The sequence below is a fragment of the Plectropomus leopardus genome, chromosome 13 (assembly GCF_008729295.1).
Source record: "Plectropomus leopardus isolate mb chromosome 13, YSFRI_Pleo_2.0, whole genome shotgun sequence".
NCBI classification, from domain to species: Eukaryota; Metazoa; Chordata; class Actinopteri; order Perciformes; family Serranidae; genus Plectropomus; species Plectropomus leopardus.
In genome coordinates, this window is record NC_056475.1 from 22,193,646 (window position 1) to 22,215,244 (window position 21,599).

General features: G+C 38.7%; 2 protein-coding genes across 3 annotated transcripts; one reads left to right on the forward strand and one right to left on the reverse strand.

The window, feature by feature from the left end:
- The first annotated feature begins 5,056 nt into the window (after positions 1 to 5,056).
- tmem45b (transmembrane protein 45B) lies at positions 5,057 to 9,492 on the forward strand. The gene is made up of 6 exons (XM_042498847.1): positions 5,057 to 5,169; positions 6,802 to 6,999; positions 7,084 to 7,296; positions 7,396 to 7,580; positions 7,890 to 8,032; positions 9,279 to 9,492. The coding sequence occupies exons 2-6, from the start codon at positions 6,810 to 6,812 to the stop codon at positions 9,388 to 9,390; spliced, it is 843 nt and encodes a 280-aa protein (XP_042354781.1). The 5' UTR covers positions 5,057 to 5,169; positions 6,802 to 6,809; the 3' UTR covers positions 9,391 to 9,492.
- A 61-nt stretch (positions 9,493 to 9,553) lies between these two features.
- nfrkb (nuclear factor related to kappaB binding protein) lies at positions 9,554 to 20,060 on the reverse strand. Of its 2 annotated transcripts, none has more exons than XM_042498846.1 (26): positions 20,005 to 20,060; positions 19,462 to 19,614; positions 19,137 to 19,338; positions 18,904 to 19,031; positions 18,658 to 18,829; positions 18,459 to 18,563; positions 18,295 to 18,368; positions 18,131 to 18,212; positions 17,834 to 18,029; positions 17,611 to 17,722; positions 17,400 to 17,526; positions 17,235 to 17,312; positions 17,062 to 17,138; positions 16,908 to 16,954; positions 16,590 to 16,650; positions 16,322 to 16,496; positions 16,090 to 16,196; positions 15,850 to 15,973; positions 14,882 to 14,961; positions 14,463 to 14,659; positions 14,093 to 14,363; positions 13,831 to 14,010; positions 12,606 to 13,337; positions 11,196 to 11,302; positions 10,645 to 10,780; positions 9,554 to 10,475 (listed from the first exon to the last, which is right to left on the reverse strand). In XM_042498846.1, the coding sequence occupies exons 2-26, from the start codon at positions 19,585 to 19,587 to the stop codon at positions 10,335 to 10,337; spliced, it is 3,837 nt and encodes a 1,278-aa protein (XP_042354780.1). In that variant the 5' UTR covers positions 19,588 to 19,614; positions 20,005 to 20,060; the 3' UTR covers positions 9,554 to 10,334. The 2 variants fall into 2 exon arrangements, with proteins under 2 accessions (XP_042354780.1, XP_042354779.1); XM_042498845.1 differs by lacking the exon at positions 20,005 to 20,060 and adding an exon at positions 19,696 to 19,713.
- Between the last annotated feature and the right edge of the window lie 1,539 nt (positions 20,061 to 21,599).

The window sequence follows — 21,599 nt, forward strand, 5'->3', positions numbered from 1 at the left end:
CACATTATTGTATGTATTTTCTCTTTTCCCTCCTTTTTTGCTGTCAAAAATCATTAGAAATAAGTTAATGGCATTTATTTTGCTTTTTTGTCATTAATAGCAATATTTATTTAGTAATGTCATCACTTTTTCAGATTTAGAAATAAAATCAGGACAAAAAATAACTAAAAACAAAAACAAAAAACAAAATTAAGCTAACATTATTTCCAGTAACCACATGCAGAGGATGTTCTGACATTGTGTAGGCTATGCTTTTTCACATACAGATGAAGTTTTCTCACAATGAGCAGCAGGCGCAATAGACTAGAAAAACTGGTTTACAATGCAGCAAAAAAAAAAAAAACATCCAGGGTATGATTTTGAAATGAATAGCTTGGGCTTTGCTTTAAATGTAGTGTCACTATGAATGTGTCTATAGTTGCCATTTTTATGGTTTTCTGAAACTGGAACACAAATCTCTTGAATGTTGAAATCTTTTGTACCTTAACATATTGCAAAATATTGTGGTTGTTGCATTTGGGCACCTCCTTCATGGTACTGGATCTTGCTTTTATGAACAACAGCTTTAGAGGTGTGTGTTCATTTCTATTTTGCCATACCACATATTTGCAGCTTCACCTGATGAGATGTAGCCAATATTGCAGGAGGTAGTATTTACTTTTCCCACAAATTATGCATTATGAATAGATAATTTCTGTATATAAATTGCTTTGATAAGAGGTTTTTGTGTGTTTTGTGCTGTATGTCTACTACAAGAAGGATATCAAGTCTAGCTGAAGACAAATGTCTGTAAACGTTAACCTGAAAATAAAAGCATATGTGTACAAGTGTTAATAAGCACACACTCTGCCCTCTTCTCTGCTATTATTGATCCTGTTATGAAGCGCCTGTCATGAATAAACAATATGAGACGAAGAGATGCTGGATGGTTGAGTTACTTGTCAAGCAATGTCAACATAATTAAGTTAGTGCTGGACAACAGTTTCTGAACATTCCCTGCTTGGATTATGCAACACAGACTTGGGCAAATTGTAGTTTTGGGCCCTTGGTGACAGAGACTGGTTAGGTGAAGTTACAGCTCTTTCTACTCATACGGTCCAGTATCTTCCACAGAGAGAGACCAATTACTACAGGGAAACAAATGTTAATGAGGCACTTGACATTTAACTCCATAGCACTGCCTCTTCGCCCCCTGCTGCTGTGTGGAATTACTGTCAGCTCCACTGTAGAGGATGGCTACAGCATGAGATAAATAATTCTGCTGTCTGACAAAAAAGTCAATCACTTACCTTGCAAACTTAGTGTTGGATACATTGCGTGTTATCCTGTGCTCTTGTCTATTTGTTGTAGGATTTTCCTTTTTCAGCTTGATACTGTAATGCCTTCTTGAAGCACCCGTGAATCATTTTGAATTTGGTACACTGTTATACTGGGGATCTGCACAATGCTACATGTGACTTTGTCAGAGAAACACCAACAAGTTAAATCTGGTGTAAAGATACATTAATAAAACACAAGAACACAAGAATACAAGAAAAACACGTCTGCTGAAGGAAAATGAATGTTGCACTGTAAAGGCACATGAAACAAAAAACTTCTGATGATGGCATTTGGAGGATTTTTGTTTTGAATTCTAACATTCAATCAGGCCAAACAAGGGACTGTTAGTTACTTATGAGAGGAGAAGGGGTGGTGAAATAAATGGGGGAGGCATTTCAAATATTTTTTAAGCACTCGGGAGTTTTTTTTTTTTTTTTTTGCTTTGTTTTGGGATCAGAGGAGGGACATTCAACTTTAAATGGTTGTATTTTGCATTTTGTTTCAAAAAATAGTCTCAGAACCCCAAAACCAGAAAATGGGTTTGAAAAGCATGTTTTCTCTTGAAAATCTCCATAACATTTATCATCACCAGAAACTGTGAAATATAGTTATTTATTGTGAAGGAGGGGTCATGCATTATCCCCAGTCACTCAGGGAGGCTTGAGGAAAAATATTTGCAGCTCTGGGGAGGGTCATGAGGGTAGAAAAAAAAAAAATCACACCCCAGCCATCCCCCTATTTGATATATTTCTAAGAATTAATTACAAATAGCAATGTCAATTTAAGTCATTAAAAACAACCTATTCTCTTGAGAGCTTCCTCATAATATGTTGTCAGGTGTGTAAGAAACAGGTGCTTTTATTTATTTATTATTTTTTTAACATCTATTTATATTAAATACATGTTGCTATTTTATATATATATATATATTCCACATTAAGGCTCTATTAAAACATTATATTTAATGTTTCACCTCACTACACACGCCCTCCTCTATCATCTCAGGTGTGCCAGTGACAGAGACTCTAGAGATGAAGGTCACACCACATGTTGCCTTTAACTGCCACACTGAGCCCATCCTGGGGGCAGAACCACAGCTAGTTACTGAAGGAGGGGACCTATTGAAGCCTTCCTCCTCATCTTTGTCATTAATCTCAATTCATTTGTTACTGTAAGTTGGCACAGAGGACCCCGTTGAAGACAAGCGGACTTTCCTTCCAGGAGCCCAGCGGTTGCTGTTGGTGTTGCAGTGAGTGATATTGTGACTATTATGAGTAACAATAATTCTAGACAGTTTTCTATGTTGTACAGATTTATGGAAACAGCTTAAATCAGACCATATACCTATATATCTTTATGTGTGTGTGCTGATATTGGCTTCATATTTCAGAATTATGTTTGAAAAAATTTGTATTGATATGATTGACAAATTAATTTCACACCCACAGACACAAAAAAAAGAGATGGTCTTTTGTTATTGACTAACTATGCTTTTCAGTTCCTGCTCTCTTAGAGCAATGTAAGATTGAGCTCTTGCATCAGTCTTTGGCAGCACCTGAGCAGCATGATAGCAACAGATTAGTAGCATTGATAACAACTCTTTACATCTGCAGTTTATGATAAACCTATCCTGAAAAAGCAACAAGTTAAGGTGTATTTACATTCCCAGCTAGCGGATGCCCTCCCCTGGGGAACCTGCTCTGCCTCCGCTCCCTCCTCCTTTGGGACCCTCCCTGTGCCACTTGCAGCTGAGACCCAGGGAGCAGAATTAACAAGCAAATTGAAACTGACTCTAACCATAGCACACCTTTAATCAATTGTCAGGCACTGTGTTTGCTGTAGCTGCACCTTAGAAGTGTAACCATGTTTGAATTTTTTAACTCTACATTGTTTACCAGTGATGCATAGTGTTATGTCTTGAGTGATAACTGTGAAAAGATAGAGGTCCACACACCGGGGAGCTCCCCTTAAAGGATTGAGTGATAAATGAACATTTGATGGTTTGCTCCAGGTTGACTGACTTCAGAGGGAAAAGGGACAGGATGTCTAACAACATGGCCAAGATCGCAGATGCTCGGAAGACGGTAGAGCAACTGAAACTAGAGGTCAACATAGAGAGGATGATGGTGAGTCAGCACAGCCAATGATATAAAAGTTAAAAAATCGCTTTAGATTGTTTAATGAGAACCATGTCCCTTTTCAAAATTCACACCTGTTGTTCCTATGGTCTAAGACAGTCCAAAAAGATTAGTAAACATGAACAACTCTCTCCCAAATACAAAAACTAGAGTGCTCAAAATTAACATTTGATTCCACAGGATGCTGCTCTATAGCCGATGAATGGAGAAAGATGCTGTAGATGACAGTGAGAGCAGCCAGGGGAATGTTGAGAATATTTGGGTACATTTTCTCTTTCAGAACTGAGAACACTACAACAGAATAAAGCTCAATTGGGAATAAAAAAGAAAACAAACAAAATCAGCCTCCCATTCATTATCATTAGAGGCAACTCCAGAGTTTATCCTATGATATCACAGGTTTGAGACTTACTTCCCTGGTTTCTGGCTTTGAGAGAGCTCATGTTCTGAAGTATTGATTGAACTTTCCCTGGCCATGGAAAAAACATATTAGAATACGTAATTTAGGTGGAGTTCCACTTTAACATGTGGCAACATATGGCACCATGTCCTGTGTTTTAATATGGAGTTTTAGTGTATTAACTTTTTTTGGTCTAAAAAGTGACTTACTTTTGTGTATATTCAAATTACCATCAAAGTATCCTTATTTAACAGGTAGATTATCATGAACTAGTTTAATCACCTTTAAAAAAAATAAAAAATCTGACCAATCCAGATCCCAAAAAAATGGGTTTCCTTTCCATAAATAATTATCTGTTTTACACTTTTGATTGATGCAGAAAATAAGTGTTTTTTTGGATATTTTAATCAATGGTAAAAATTAAACAAGGAATACCTGAATTACATTTTTAACACACACACTAATTACAACCTATTTGAACAGATATCCAAAGCAGCAGCTGATCTGATGGCTTACTGTGAAGCTCATGCCAAAGAAGACCCCCTGGTGACACCAGTGCCTTCTTCCGAGAACCCATTTCGAGAGAAGAAATTATTCTGTGTAATATTATAACTTCCAAAACACAAATATCTACACCTCTACACTTGTAGTTATAGTAGCGTGTGAATTCAGTATCCCCTGTAATGACAGACACATTAAGAATAGAGTTTTGTTATTAAAGTGACCAACTTACCTGAGGAATGATCATCATGTGAGCACAATAATGACGGCAATAAAGATTTATTGGAAGTGGGTGCAAAGTTCATTTATACAGGCCAGCGCGGCAGCCTCTCCTTTTGCATACAAACTGTATTTGAGCTTATATATTAACTCAATTGTATGACAAAGTTCTCATTTTTGCATGGCTGTTTTAAACTGATGAATTTTAAGATATTTAAATGCAAAATAAATGACAAATTTGTTGTTCACACAGTTTTCTGTGCTCTAAGTGTATTTGCTCTACATCATAAAATATTACAAAAATCATGACAATATGTGTAATCAATACCCAAATAAACAACATGATCTCTAGTCAGGTATTGTTTTTCTGCCTGAATGTCACAGCTGTCTCCCAGGAGGATGTCCTTCCTTGGTCACAGAAACCAATGCAAATGATGGGTGGGGCTCTGTGATGTCAACACAGGTTAGAGGTGCAGGCAGCAGGTGTGCAGAGTTTACACAGACCAGAGTGCTCTCACTCCAGCAGCTGTCAAGATTCACACATTTCCAGAGTCTTTTCTGAGCCTTTGGGACTTAGCAGCAGAGAATAAGGTATGTACATTCTGTCAGCCGTCTACAGTACGTGTTATTGAAGGACACATTTGGCAGACTATTTGTAGAGAGATTTTTCTGCAACAGATTAACATGAGTATGAGCATGAACTATGTAGAGATGATATTTGTAGTTTTTTTTAGTACAGTCTTACATTCGATCTACCGGGATTGAACTACATTTGTGTGTCTGAGAGGAAGGAATAAAGTCTGAGAGGAAGGAATAAATGTGTGAAATTGCGATGTGTAGTCTCATCAAGTCAGACAGGGCTAGTCAAGAAAAACTTGTCTAACTGAGCAAGTGAATTCACAGCACACCCATTCTTCATGCCCACTGACACTGAGGAAGTTTCAGCAAGAGGAAGTTACACATGGTTAATTTTGAAAGCATTGATTTAGCCAAGAGCACAAAAAAGCCACCATAAATGGCCATTTTACAGAAATGTGTGTCAGTTTTAATTCACATTAATAGGTCAGTGGCAACATTATATTGAAAGCACATTGCTCAGCTTTTCAAATTTTATAACACTTTAGAGACTGCAAATTGCTTTAGTATGTTTTAAAAGAACTCACAGTGGTCAACCTGCTACTTCACCAAACAACCCAGTTTGATTTGAATTTCATTTTTGCAAGACAAATAAGCGGCTCTCGTCTGGATCAAAGTGCATATTCTACTAAATAACCTTGATCAGATAAAACACAGCATAGTATCAAGTTATCAGTGCTTCCTTATTTCCATTGTATGGCAGGTCTTTGCAGACGGTGCACGTCAGGATTTAGTAAAACTTAAAGTACTAGTGTTAGACAAAGCTGATGTTTTGGCTCATAATCAACTCCAACTCTCACATATTCCAAGTGATGTTTTCACACTGTGTTCATGAATTGGTTATGTTATTATATAATGAAATATTATATAATGAAATAACCTTTTATGTTCAAGCAATATATCATTACATGGTTAGGGTAACTCATTGTCAGCCACTCTTTTTCCACTAATTGACAGTGTAATGCTTGTAATCATCATACAGTGAAGCTACAGGTTTGTACTTTAACCTGGTGCTCAAAGTGGGAAACAAGTGCAGGTACTCACCTTATTGAAATGGTTTGTGTAACTTTAAATTGCTCCTACCGGCTGCATTTAGTAACAGGATTTGACTTTTTAAGCCCTGATCTATCATCTTCAGACTCTATTGGTGTTCTCTTTTTATGCTGCCTGAACAACGTAAGAAGAAATGACCCAGAAATGAGCAAAAATCCATATAACGTAAAAAACAATTATGAATATATAATTATGAATATATACTTAGACATATAGTTCTTTGAACATTTTTCCCCAGCTTTTTTCAATATAACTTTCTAAATGTATCATCTTGCAGTTTCCCAAGTTTTTCATTGCCTTATCTCGTCATGCTTTTGAAAAAAATCAAACTAATTCACCTTAGGTTCAAAGGTTTGAATACTTGTGAAAGGCGTCTGAATGCACAAGAAAAGTGATGTTGATCCAGGTTTCAGAGGGTTAACATAAAAGTTTGGTCAGTTCAAAGGAATACAAGCATCGACTTAAAATAAGAATAATAGTGTTTCTGTCAAATGTGTCTTACGAATTACTAATGTGTATTTCTTACATTTTCAGTCATAACAATGGCCAACTTTGGAGGACATGCCATTCCTGGCTCTTTTTTCCTCTTGTATGGCTTTTGGCTAGTTGTGAAATACGTTCTTCAACACTCCTGGAGGACAAGTCAGCCCAAAGGAAGACGGATTATGCCTCCTTTCTTTAAAAAAATGGCCTACATAGAGGGAGGATTACAAATCTTTGCTTCATTTGTTGGTCAGTTTTCCTCTCACTTACATGCACACTCTAAACTCCAAATCTATTCCTGACTCATATCATTTGTCTGGTGTCGTCCTGCAGGTATTATGGTAGAACAGTTTGTGGTGGACGGTCCACATGCCCACCTCTACAACACAGAGACCAATTCATGGGTCAAGCTGATGAACTGGCAGCATGGCACAATGTATCTGTTTTTTGGGATCTCTGGAATAGCACTGGTTGCCAGTACTGCATGCAAACTGGTGCCAGCTGGTGTTGACCGCCTTACTCTCTCCTTGGCTCTTTTTGTTGAGGGTAAGCTAGGTTTTAGCTCTGAACTTTTCCTTTACATCACAACTATGTCCCCTCCTGTTGTGCATTTGTTTTGTGTTTTGACTTTCTCATATCATCCAGGGTTTCTGTTTTACTACCACGTGCACAGTCGGCCCCCTCTGGACGCTCACATCCACTCCCTGCTGCTTGTGGCTGTGTTCAGTGGATCGGCCAGCACCATGTTGGAGATTTTCATAAAAGACAACATTATTTTGGAGCTGTTTGGAGCATGCATGTTCATCCTGCAGGGCTCATGGTTCTACCAGGTAATTAACAAAACTATGCTTGATACCAAAAGAAGTAATACTTAAAGGACCATAGCAGTGTTTTTAAAGGTTTGAGCCCATTTACTACAACTTATATAGACTTTACTCTTAACAGCAAATACTGCAGATTTCATTAACGTATGTAAGCTTTTCAGCATCAAATTAGTTTCATCTATGCTTATTTATAGAGACTTGAAAATCTAAATGACCTCAAACACTGTCTATTTTTGTAAATAAATACCCATAAATTTAACATTTGCTTAACATCATTGGAAGTTTGCTCCTTCGTTACACTGTTTATCATTTCAGATTGGATTTGTACTTTACCCATTAAGTGGACCAGAGTGGGACCTGAAACTGCACGACAACATCATGTTCATCACAATGTGCTTCTGCTGGCATTTAGCTGTGGCCCTGCTTTTAGTCGCCTGCACCTCCTCTGTGGTTTGGTTGTAAGTATTACGTCCTTTACCCATATACATTTTAGAACCAAAATTTTTAATAGCAAGAGAACAAAAACACGTTAAACCATTATTGGAATGTATTAATAATAAAAGCTTGTGTGTCTCATGATATGATGCAGAGACAATTAGAAAAACGATGGGACGGGCTTTACTTGCTGCCCTAAGGTCTCAAAGTCCTTTAATGAGCAACTAAGTAAGCGACAGGCGTCTAAGAGGAAGCTAAATGAAATTACAGAAACAGCGCTGAAAAAACGCAAATATAGTAAGGCATAAAGACAACCTGAGCGCATCTTGGGGTGGCTTTCACTTTCACTGACCATATGATAAGGGTCTAGATGTAGTTTTGGAGACTACTTACTTCACTACATGACACACCCACTTAACTGCAAGTTCCCCTTCCCCCCTTCTGTTTACAAACAGTAACCGACATTTCCTCAATAGTATACCTTGAATTAAAAGAAAATATGTGGGTATGCGCTTTATTAACCCCCTTCCTAGCCTATTTGATAGTTGAATTAATTTAAAATGTGAGCATGCAGTGAATACATAAGTAATTAGACAAACTGATAAGTAAATAAATCTATAATGTCTACTAGGCCTCGGCTTCCTCTGTTAACATATTTAAAGATTAGAAAATCTGATCAAATTTTGATTTCTTCCGTAAAGTGTTAAAAACTTTCAGTTAAAACTTTCTTTGACCAGAAAATGTTTTGAGTTTTATTCTGATCTCTGAACCTGCATTTTAAGGGACCCTGTGAAGTTTTTATAGTAAATATGGGTGTGTTTACACTCAACATCTCAACACAATGCGTTGTATCCTTAAGGCCTGCTAAACATATTAAATGTTTACCAGGTCTTATGGATATTTGCAAAGCTCTTGTTTTGAAACCTGTTTTGTTCCCATCAGTTTATCGTCTTGTTCTTTTTTATTGCTGCTTTACTGGTTTTTATAGCTGTCAGCAGCCAGCAGAAATGTTTATCACATTACCCTCATACTGCACATAATCATGCTTCCTTGTGCACACGCTGGTACAACATAAGCACACACACACGATTAAAGTGCCTCTGCAGAAATAGATCTCAATACGGAGGATTTTTTTTACTTTCCTTGCAAGATACTGCTTGTAGACACACCTGAAATGCCAACACTATTAGTCAACTTTGCTGGAACAGTCCTTGTTGAGATGTGTAATTTTGTATGTTCTTTATTTGCCTTTTTTTCTTGCTCCAACAGCACAGTAAAGCGATTCTCAGGAAGGGGACGGGACATAGAAATTGGAATGCGAACTACATCCTCCAAAGAAAGCTCCCAGAAAGCTTTGCTGGAAGAGTCGGATGAAGAGTAATTGTATGTTTATAATCCTATGATGATTTCACATAAATTTGATTTCATTTTCTATGTTGAAGGTCTGTGAGACCAAGTCTGTTGTTTTGTACAAAGTGCTTTAGATTGTTTTTGTAAAAAAAAAACAAACAAACAAAAAAAAAAAACTAAAAATAAAACACAAATCTATTTAAATATGATCTGTTATTGTTTGTTGAAGTATTTAACAAAGAGAAAAACATGAGGTACATATATTTTAACCTGATAAGAGAAAAAAACAATATATTAAAACACAAATCAACAAGTCACAACATTCAGATATATCAGACCTAAGTCCCGCTCACTTCAAATATAATCTAGTACAGCATACATTTAAAGAATTGACAGTGAGAATATCCTTTTGAAGGTCATACAGAAATTTGAATTTGTGGTTTAACAGGAAGTTATTTTAGGCCAAATATTAATAGAGCAATTGGTCAGTAAAACAGTGAACAAAAAAGTAAATTAGAAATTCTATGGAGAGGCTGCAACCTGCGGGAGTATGACTGTGGCTGTCAACAGCCTGGTGAGCAGTTTTACATTCTTCTCTATTTGGGCTTTAACAATGTGGAGAATATATTTTAGTAGATGGAATAGCTGAGGGATCCTGATGGATATTTTCAACATACCAGTGATAGTGGTAACTTTGGAGAGATCAACACCCTCCAACAGTGAAAGTGTCAATCTGAAAACAACCCTTAACATTTTACAGAGAAGAATTTTGTGTCTGGCTTTTCTGGGTATCATCCAAACTAATAAGAAATAAAGGCATACTACACACTGTGATAACGATGTTACTTGAAAGAATACAAACAAGTCAAACAATCCAGAAAAAAGCTTGAGAACTAAAGTACTTCAACAACCAAATACAGGCACATATATATTGTACAGTGCACCTACGATTCACTGGAGACAGGCGAGATAGGATCACTGTTGAGGTGCAGGTGGGGGATCGGGGGCACATTTGGGGGAAGGTGCTGTTGTGACTACGACTGTGGAGACAGATTTTGGGGAGCTTGTTGCCATGTGCTGCTGGAGCTGCTGCGCCTGGACTGTCTGGATGCGAACCTAAAGGAAGACAGATAGTAAGCCTTCAGATGATCTGTGTTTACTGCAACTGACCATAAAGCATCTAAAATCTAAAATATCTAAATATCTGATCTAAAATACAAAATGCCCTTATCTTGACAATGCTATTTCATTTGTGACATTAAAAATAAGTAGAATGTAAGCTAACCTGCGTGGCTTGCCCTTGCTGCTGAAGCTGCTGGAACTGCTGTGCTGTGACAAAGCTGACCGGTTTGTTCCCCGCAATCAGCTTTGTTCCGGCAGGCATCGTGGTTAGGATGATGTTCCTGCCTAGACTGCTGATACTGCTCAGAAAAGAGAGGAAAAAACATGTTAATTCACCAGATCAACTTACAGCTGTAGAGAAGGACCCCGTAGAGACAATACATCAATGAATAAATGTATTTAAGAGGCTCCAAACTGTATACTTTTGCGACTACAGTGTGTAATAAATATACGAACAATAGAAATAAATGGTTGCCAAGTAGTTGCTAAGGGATGCCTGAGAGAGGTTAAGTGTCAAAGCCTGGAATATTATGGCTCATTAAAATAAAAATATCTAGTGGTAATCTCTATATAATATAATCTTTACAACTATTTTTTTTCCATTTTGAGTTTAAATTGATTTTTAAAATAAAGTTCTATTTTCATTCTGTCTTAACGGGAAATATTCTCAGTAAAAATAAACAGACAAAGGAAAGTGCAGCTGATAAGACTTACTTTGTGTTAAGACTTCCTTTCACAATTGGTGTGGTCACAACACTTTTGCTCTTCAGCGGTTGGTTCAGCACAGAGAGGGGAACAGTGATCCGCGCGGGTAACTTCCCCTGTTGTGTTGTTTAAAAAAAAAAAAAAAGAATTACACCTGAGTTAAGTGACTTTCATGTTTGAGTTGTTTTGAGTTTCTTAAATTAACAGTGAAAAGGGATCAATACACACATCAGAGCAGTTACTGAAGTGATAACAAAGTCCTCATTGATGAATTCCAATAATCTCTGGAGGAAACTATGAAAATTAATAAATCAACTATTCAGAGAGGCATCCAGTAGGTCAATGTTCCCACTGAAATTTCTGAATTCAGATACCTAAATTCAGATCATGTCTATAGCCAGCTTGAAGCTCATTAAAAACATATCTGAGTGTCTGGCATACGCATGCATCTCCACACTGTAAGTGCTGGTGCTTCTGACTTTTTGCTATACATCCCATGATGTGGGTGAGTGACTGAGACAAACATGTAGCTGAACCTGTATAACAACTGAACGCTCAGAGCACTGTCCTTATCAACATCCCTTATCTGATATGATACAATGGTCTATCATTGTTTTATTTATACAATGTCATAATGTAACAAATGTGTGATTAGTATTTTAACACATATTATCACTTATCAAATTGTTAGTTAGTCACCCGGATATTGACGGAGCACAAACATAATATTCCCAGGGTTCCACAGGAGCTAACAAAGTGAAACAGTGGCACCTAGAGGCCATGCTGCTCTTTACATGAACATCATGAAACTTTGATTTACATTCTTAGAGCTAAACACCGCTTCAAGTGGAGCTAAAAAATATTAAGATTTAATAAGTCATGTCATTAATCATTAATACGCACTTCAACTGTAATCACATTGAACTACATACCTCATCTGATGGAAAACATGGCCAAAACTAGGGGTGTTACACACAAGTTTCATCATGATAAAATATTATGCTGATTCTTTGGACAATCATACAGTATTAGCTGATATCAAAAAGTTTGCCACAATATGATTTTGATTCAATTTTATTCAGGGGCCTGTGATCAATAAAAGACGATATCAGTAAATATGCTCAGTATCTTTTTCTTGGCTGCTTGTTGTAATCTGCCTGGTGCTACTGTTTGAATGTTTGGAGAGGAAATGTGCTCGGATGGAAATTGTGACAAAAACGTGCCATGAGAATTTCAAAATAAAGGCATATCCTAAGGATGGGAATATGTATCAATGTTTTCACTTTGGATCACTGATATTGGATAATTAATCATTGAAATATCAATCCTGATTGATGTGTTGTCGACCTCTAGCCAAAACTACAAAAAGAACCTTACAATTTCCTCAAAACACGTGCAGAAACAGAATGAATATCTTACTGTTTGCGTAGTGACCACTGATGCAGGGACTTGCCGCACTGTGGCTGTCGCCGTTCCTAGTGTCAGAGGTGAGCACGAGACTCCAGGGGCCACTGTGATCCCCTTGGCACCAGCCACAACACTGGCAGCCATGGTGACGACATTAGCACACGTAGAAGCTGTGAGTGGTTTACCGCCAGTGGTGGTTGTCATTGTAATGGTCTGACCCTGTTTCTGTGGAATGACACCGAGTCCTGGCATTATCCGAATGGTGGCACCGCTCTTGTCAGGAGACGTCACGCTGGAGAAGGTCCTAGATTTTTGGTCAGCCACAGAGACCGCCAATGTGGGCATAAGACGTATGGCTGTGTCTCCTGCAGCCTTCAACAAGGTGGAGGTCACAGTGCCTGATTTAGTGGTCTGCACGTCCCCTGCGCAGGACGTAGCACTGGAGGCAGAGGAAGGTGAGGAGTGGGGTGGCGTCACATGGAGAGTGGCCGATATGCTCTTGCTGCCTGTGGCGGCAGTTCCCAGAAAGTCTGGGGTGAGTTTGACAGTTGCGACAGGGGATTTGGCGAGAGTTGCCATCATGTCAGGGGTGATCCGCAGCACCGTCTGGCCTTTAGCGTCTGTGGTGATGGAGGACGGTGGAAGACGGAGGACATCTTTACCCTGGATGCGCAGGTTTGTGGCTGTTATTGGAATTCCTGTTGCTCCTGCAGTCTTCATTCCCAACTGGCCTGTGATGGACACCTTTAACAAAAAAAAGTGCATAACATACTCACAGATAAATGTTGTGATCATAATCATGGCAAAATACATTCAACAGTATTACTCATTTAAGGATATGGATTTTTTCTATAAAGGTCCTGTATCGTTAGCTTGGTAAGATTCTCTTAAGTTCAATCATTCAGTTAATTTTACTGAAACCGTGAGCAAAAAAGAAGACAATATTATTGGCAGAGTAAACAAGACAGATGCAAAAAAGATACTTGCAAAAAAGAAAAAAAGCTAGGAAAAATGTCTAGTGAACTGTATTCATACTCATATATTTAAATTATTTTACAGATTTATTATAATTTTTAAGCATTTTTCCAGGTTGTTTCTTTTTTGTATTTTGTTGTTTTACCTTCTCTTTTTTGTTTGTTTGTTTGTTTGTCTTTGTTTGGATATTTTGGCAAATTTTCAGGTAATTTTCATGTACATTTTACAGTTTTACGGTATCCCGCTTGAGACACTGGTTCACCTGTTTGATATTGGGGCTGGTGACTCCTTGCAGCATAGCAGGGGAAGCAGGGTTGTTAGCCGGACTACCAGGTGATCCAGCCTGCGGTTTGGCCACAGCTACAGCAGACACCGACAGGGTGGTCGGCACCTGGACTGGACTACTAGCAGACTGACTCCTCAGAGGCACAGAAACCACCGCCTATTGATATACACAATAAACTCAGAATTCATTATATATTTGCAATATGCAAAACAACAAACTCAGCTCTTTATCTTGTTACCTGTGAAATGCCCTTGGCTGCCATTGACACCGGCATCCGGATCTGGTGAGGACTCTGATGTACCAGTGTGGCCTGCTGACTTCCTGCCGAAGAGCCAAGACCGGGCTGAGCCGAAACAACACGAACCTGAGGAAGGGAGCCTGCCGCCAGGTGGCTCACTATCCGAGCTGTGTGTTGGGATGTGACTGGCTGTGAGGCTGGTGGACAAGCTTGACTGGTGGGTAGGATGGTTCCCAGCTGAGGCAACGAGGGGGGAGACACTAGAAGAACGCTGGCAGAGCGAGAAGGGGTAAAATTCAAATTGCACAGATGAAACACGGATGTAAGTATTTAAAACATTAATATGAATAAAAACTCGTGTTAAACTGACCTTGGGCTGGTTTTGATTGTATCTGGGACTCCAGTCTTTGTCGGTGTGGTGGCTGCGCAGGGTAAAGGTGACTTAGGGGTTCCAGGTGTGTTTGGAGTGGGTGTTGTCGGAGTTGGCGACATGGGATTGGAGCCTATGTCCTGTCCTGCATCCAGACATCCAGGTGTTTTACCACCTCCGTCTTTACTTCCAGACTTCTAAAACATAAACACGGCTTAAGATTCAAAATCAGCAGCTTAATTGTTTTCTCAAACACTGGTGGACTATAGCTTAATGGGAAAACAACAACTTTCACGACAGTAGTACAACTTCAACAGAGTTTTCCATGTTGTAAAAAAGCTGAACGGAAATAGTGTGTTTCACAAAGATTGCAGATAGGCATTGTGTTTTGTGCAGTGAAATAACGGCAGTGGACTCACAGGTTTAGATGCAGGTTTAGGTTTCTGCTGTAGGGCTTTTCTTGCTTTTGCAGCGGCAGCTTGAGCCTGGTGGATCCTCTCTGTTTGGGAGACCGGAAAAAGAAAAACCTCTATAGAGTTAAAGCTGGACTGTTGAACTTTTGTCTCCCCCCTCTGGTAGCGAGATGAATTATCTAAATATTGTCAACATGCTTATAACGTGTGCCTGCAAATGAACTCGCTGTATCTCCCCCCACCCTCAGGAGCACTCTCATCAGATTTGACTTTCATCCTTTCTCTAAATGCTTTTTTTTCTTTTATCCAGAAGATCCTCTCTATAAACTTTTCTTGGATGTTTCTTAGGATTTTTCCAACACAGCTTTCCCCATACTCCTAGGTACTGCTCTGTCACTATCAGCCCCCCCCCTTTCCTTTTCTATTTTTCATCTTTATTTCAAACTTACAGCAAACATAGCATTAGAGGAAAATACCAGTCACGCACATACAGATGAAGCACTGAGAAAACAAAACAAAAAGCGATGCCAAACAGAACAAGACAACAAAATCTCTAACTCTTTTCACTCTGGTTGGCTGAAGTAAAACAAATCATATCCGGTGCCTCTGTGTAAGAATATCGCAACACCAAAACTTTGGTATGGTGAGAGATTCGGCGAGCTTTCCCTGATGGTAACAGGGTTAATTGGCAGTTTGGGAAATTGTTTGGCAAGGACTTGAATGTAGCATATGTTTACTTATATGAAGAGGTCTTGTACTCTAGCTAGTACAAGAAAAAAAAGCGTGAGGGATTCTATGTGTCAAGCAGAAGCAAATCATCCATTTAGACAAAAGCAGATAATCACACGACACAAATGGCTCCTTATTGGCTGCCTTCAGTCAAAAACTACAGGACAAGAGATTATTTTTAACACATTTGAACAAACTTCAAACATGGACAGCAAAACCCTAAAATCAAGCACATGACTTCTTACCGAACTCTTCTTGACTGCGACTGCGGTGCAGGTATATCCAGAGCTTGCGGCCGATGTCATACTTCACACAGGGGTCTTTCTCATAGTGAAGTCTATCCAGAGCCCCACTGACAACCGTATTCACCTGAATGGCAAAGAGGACAATAACTTAAAGGCTGCAGGCCAATGTAAGGTACACACAAGCCACTGTCAGAGAAAGCTGAAAACTAAAAGGAAAAAAAGGTGCAAAATACATCCTACCTGTGCACTGGTGACATCTGGAGCAAGAAATTGTGAGTCTTTCAGCAGTTCACAGATCTCTGCCCTTGTTCCTTCTCCATTGGGTAACCTGGCCGCTGCATCTCGCACTACAAAAGAAACATGGTCGAATTCAGAATAGTGCAATTGTTTCTTTGTTTTTTTCTGCACACACTATAAATCACTGATTCCCCGCAGCCTGACAGTGCAGTCAGAGTAGAACAAAAGGCCTTACCCAGAGAGAGAATGGTGACATATGGTGGTCGGTCTGAGCGGAGCAGTGTGTGCTCCCGTGCTTTGTTAAGAGACATCTCCTTATCGAACACACCTTTAACAGGCCCCACCACAGATTCAAAGCCGTGCATCCTAAAGGTGAAGGCTTTGTGAGGCTGGTTGTATCGCTGCTGTTCCTATTGAAGCAAACAAAACGTATTCCTGCTTAGAGAGTTCATGTTGAAAAAAAAAGTGAGAATAAGAAGAAATTTCCAGCAGCACAAACAAACCTGAATTTGAAACACTTGTCTCTCATCTCCAGTGCTGGGCCGCACCACATAATCAGTTGAGCTGCATGGTCAGAGGTATTACACTGTTAACTTCAACAACCACGACACTGCAACTCAAACTGCTTTATTATGTTAATGTAAAGCTACAAATAATTCTGCAATTCATTATTTGCTATAAAAAATATATAAAATTAAGTTTAAGGTCAGCTTAGTTCAAACAGCAACAAAAAAACAATATTCAATTAATTTCTGGTCAATCAACTAATCAGATACATTTTCAGCAATTATATCATGATTGTCATGTGTAATGAATCTTACACTCTCAGTGTGGGAGAAGTCATCTCTAGCATGTCTTCATTTTCTGTCTGTGGAAGACAGCAAAAGCCTGTTTACATTTTGTCACCAGTAAAAGCATAGTGCAAACTGTAGAGTCAGCGCTGAGGCTGGATTTGTAATATAATAATTGTACTACCTTGATGACTAAATCTTTGGAGTCCAGCCACAGCTGACAGAGTGCACTGAGGTCCTTCTCTGTATCCTGAGTGGGGCCTAAAATAAATGATTTATTTTATTCCTCAAGAATACAATCAATCTAAATATACGGCACCACAACAATCAGGGATTTTAATATCTGATCTCCCTTACCGATCCACCTCCACTGCTGAGATTCATCAGAAAATTCCACAAATGGAGAGAAGCCACTGGGGAGCGCCATCATGCCATCTGAGTAACCATTAAAGCATTTGAGTCACACTGGATGGAAAATAAAGCCTAAACATTTCAGTGTGAGTGACCACTGCTGCTACTAACCTTTAGTTTCTCCTGCAAGAAACTGTAGAGCTTGAAGAACTAAGTCGGACCAACACGGGACGGATGAAAACCACACGTTGAGGGAGCTGGCTGGAGAAGACTGCCACATCTGAACTTTCTCCTCCAACTGAGAAATCACAAAGTGGGCGTTATAATGTGTAGTCAGAACTGTGAACTCTTTTATGATATATATGTGAGACTGAGTGCATACCATTGAAGTGCTAGTAAGGCTTTCTGCCCTTAAGATGCTCTCCAACAAGCTGAAGAAACTGATAGCTATTTCCTCAACTGGAACTGGGCTGCTCTGAGACTCCTCCACAATTCTGCAATAATGATGGTTCTTTACATTAGATTTCGTTAACTGGAGACTTAGTGAATATAAACATATATCAACAATTTTGTATATATTTTAAACAGCAGTGTGCTAGACTCACTCCTCCTTAATGTTGGGCAGTGGAGTAGACGGTGTGTCTGGCAGGGAGTTGATGATGCTCGCTGGTGGTGCTGATGAGGTCTCCGAAGGTGCGAGAATTTCACAGGGATCCTCGGATTCCACTTTTATTGTCCTCATTTTCTTCTTCCTTCTCTCATCTTTGATCTTCTTCTTTGGAAGAGATAAATCAAACAATGCTGCAAGGAAAAAAAAGAACATATTAACAGTGTTTCATGAAATCCACAAAAGCTTCTGACTTAAAGATTTATCACAGCTTTTAAAAAATTTGTTTACTCACGCACAGACCCCTTCCGACCAATATTTGCTCTTGATAGTATGTCTCCAAGGTGGATATCAGAGGTCATCAAGTCCGGATGGTCCTGAGCAAAGTACTCATTAATAATATAGGCTACTGTGCAAATCAAAACTAATACGTTTTTTTCTTCTCCCTACATCACTTACCGGCTGTCGCTTCCTCTTCTCCCGATGGTTTTGCAGCATGGATTTCAAGTCTCGCTCCCCTAACTCTATTTTTTCTGTGAAGAAATTGATTTTCTTCAAAACACTATATTCACTGTGCTTAAACATTTGAGGAACACCTCCTTGATATTGCAGAAATAACTAACCTGTTGTCTTCATGTCTTGGGTGGAGAGGCTAGGAAGAACTCGGAGTGAAACAGTAGGTGTCGGAGAGGAAGGTGATTGTGGTGCCGGAGTCCATAATGAGATGTCTACAAAATATATAAGACTTGTTAGTGATCACACTCTTCTTGTTAGAGAAAGCTTTAGAAAGAAAAGGCAAAGATAATAAAGAAAAAAACTGACCGTCATCATCAGATGAAGCATTGCTGTCTCCACACTCAGTTTTGACCTCCTTTAATATGCGGCTCAATCTTCTTCTCACCCGTGGCTCCCGCATTTCAGCATGAGTCTTGGTTGGTAACTTTCTTTTTGGTGGAAAGTCCAAACCATTGTGCACTGCATAGTCCAGCAGCTCCTACAACAAGATGCCACATTAAGACTAACTGCAAGAGACCACGTGCCTTGTACTTTAAAGTTTACCAAAAATACCTTTCTGGAGACGAGAATGTGCTTCAACAGTCTGTGGTAATACTGCTGAAGGGAGTACAACTGTCGCTTTCTCTGGGACTTTGCACACAGTTGTCTGTACTTGACCACCTCAGGATTGAAGTAACCGTCTGGTTTGAGATAACGAGAGTCATGATCAAAACATGCTTTGAAAGGTCACTTAGAATGATATAGTTATGTGTTGGTGGGTAAATAAATGGATAACTGGGGAGCACCTCTGAATTGTTTTTGTGCAAGATGCAGGGGGTTTCCAAAGTTAAAGTTTCTGTTGTTGAACAGGTCACTGATGGTGCTGTCCTGCTCTGCAACATTGTTGTCAGGAAACTGTGGCAAAAACTGACGAAGGTGCTGCCTCTGGGAGTCTGACAGTACTTCACTCCAGGTGCTTTCACTCATCACAGAGAAGAAAATTTCAGGCTGATGAAAACAAAACATAAAGAGAAAAATAAATGCAACAGCTGCGTTGTGGTGTACACTTATAAACAATCTCACAGTGCAGGAAAGAGCAACATTTCGACACTGAGGGCTCAGAGTACTCACGTCCTCCAGCAGGTCCTCTGGAAGGTTTAATCTACAGTTTCCCAGCATGCATTCCTCTGTGATCTGTCCATCGTTTTCTTCTTTTGGATCAAGAGGGTCTGTTAGCATGTGTGTGAGGGCATCCATTCTTTTCCTCTGTGCCAAGCTGTAAGCCTGTCATACAGAGAAAAACACATAGCCACAATATCACACAAAACTTCCCTTTAATCTGCGGACACACGCCAACTGAAGCACCTGCTTCCAGGCAATCTTCTTGTGAACGTTGTTGTGTTTGTAGTTTCGTCGAGTAGCTCAGTGCAACAAACGATATGAACATTAGCAAGCTTTCGCCAATGTCAAAACATTAGCCACTTTGAACAGTAGCACAGAGCAGCTTAGCGAGCGAGCTAACAGCTAAATTTGCAAAAGAGCCTGTTATAACGACTGAATTCCTGTTTCAACGTTCAACGCGAAAAATGCTATCACTGCAAGACCTCTTGGAAAAAATGCGTATTGCGATTAAGTGAATACAGCTGGTTAGAAACTAATAGTAACAGCTCTTACCTGACGCTGCTTTGTGTTTTGGAAATAAAGGGGGAACTATTTCACCGACGTACCACGTTCTTCTTCTACTAAATTTGGATGATAAAAGAGTTGAACGCTGCTCGCCTCGCGCGTTCTGCTGCCCTCCGCAGGAAATTAACGGTTAAAACTCAGTTAAAAACTCAGTTAAAACTGTAAAATGATACAAAAAACGTAGAACTTGGTTTCCTTTAAAACTGTACTTGGTCCTTATTGTAGTAAGTATTATTTTTTCATTGATATACGTGTAAGAACATAATTCTTATTTGACAAATTTAGTCCCACATTAGCTAAACAGGGCTAACGGTCGCCTGGCTAATGTTAAAACAATCGAGCTAATAAGCTAACGGCACTGCTAACCACTGAGGCTGGTCTCTGTTTAACGTTTTGCTTTTGTTTTTCTCTGCATTTCTTCGATATATTTTTCATATTTTCTTTCTGCTCAACAGAGAGCACAAGAGACGATGAAACTGCAAGGCAGCACCCAACAGGTGAGCTGCACTCAATACCCAGGGATGTATTTACTTCAAAGTAACCAAAGCAAATTAGCATATTACTAGCTATAACATACAAACGCTCGTGTATTTTATGCTTAACAATGCAGTTTGTCGTTTATTAGTTTAGATTTATGTCACTATATTAAGATAAATTAAAAAATAAAATACAATATATATCTATAAATAAATCTACATATAGAAGTATAACTGAGAAATAAGGAAAATGAAACTGTTTTTAAACACAAATTATATTATATTAGGTTAGCTAAGCCAACATTTCAACTAGAGAATGCAGTTATTGAAAAAACTGCATGTCTGAATGTTTAGAGTTTAAAAGCTGATGCTGAATTGCAATGCTTAATGTTGACCAGTGTTTCTGTTCTGGAGACCACTAGACTAACAACTTAAAAATAACAAGTTAACTAAGTCTAAAATTCTCTTAAAGCATAACTTTACATGGAACTCAAACCCCAAACTCCCAGTTAAAGGTCCTGTAAATTAACCCCTCACCTACCAGACACTTCATCTGCAGAGAAGGAATATCAGTAAGACTGGGAGTAAATTTTTGGCTTTAATCTGTGACTTTTTCATCTCAGACATTACGAGTTTAATTTCCAAATATTATTACTTTTTTCTTGTAAATTTACAAGTTTAATCTTATAATATTATGACTTTTTACTTGAGAATTTACGAGTTTAATCTCATAATATTTTTACTTTTTTTCGAGTATATACATGTAAGTTGAATCTTGTGATATTATGATGGTTTTTTTTGTAAATTTTTAAGTTTAATCTCATAATGTTATGACATTTTAAGCATAAATTTACGAGTTTAACCTCATAATATTATGACTTTTTTCCTGTATAATTCTGAGTTTAATCTCACAATGTTATGACTTTTTTCTCGAAATAACATTTATTCTTCTTTTTCCCAAGATGGTTCCAATCCTCCTTGGTAGATAAAACACATTGGTAGATAATACAAACATTTTAAATTAAGGTGAAACCTTTGAAGCAGCTGTAATACTATTTAGTACATCTGAAGGTATTATATTCCTTTATAAAAATCCTTAGCCACACA

Excerpts from the sequence above, each read along its gene's own strand:
- tmem45b (XM_042498847.1), top strand. The coding sequence starts at position 6,810 with ATGGCCAACTTTGGAGGACATGCCATTCCTGGCTCTTTTTTCCTCTTG. Across the intron at positions 7,000-7,083 it reads AATCTTTGCTTCATTTGTTG|GTATTATGGTAGAACAGTTT; the intron begins GTCAGTTTTCCT and ends GTCGTCCTGCAG. Across the intron at positions 7,297-7,395 it reads CTTGGCTCTTTTTGTTGAGG|GGTTTCTGTTTTACTACCAC; the intron begins GTAAGCTAGGTT and ends CATATCATCCAG.
- nfrkb (XM_042498846.1), bottom strand. The coding sequence starts at position 19,587 with ATGGATGCCCTCACACACATGCTAACAGACCCTCTTGATCCAAAAGAA. Across the intron at positions 19,032-19,136 it reads TGCACAAAAACAATTCAGAG|ACGGTTACTTCAATCCTGAG; the intron begins GTGCTCCCCAGT and ends ATCTCAAACCAG. Across the intron at positions 15,974-16,089 it reads CAGATGTCACCAGTGCACAG|GTGAATACGGTTGTCAGTGG; the intron begins GTAGGATGTATT and ends TTTGCCATTCAG.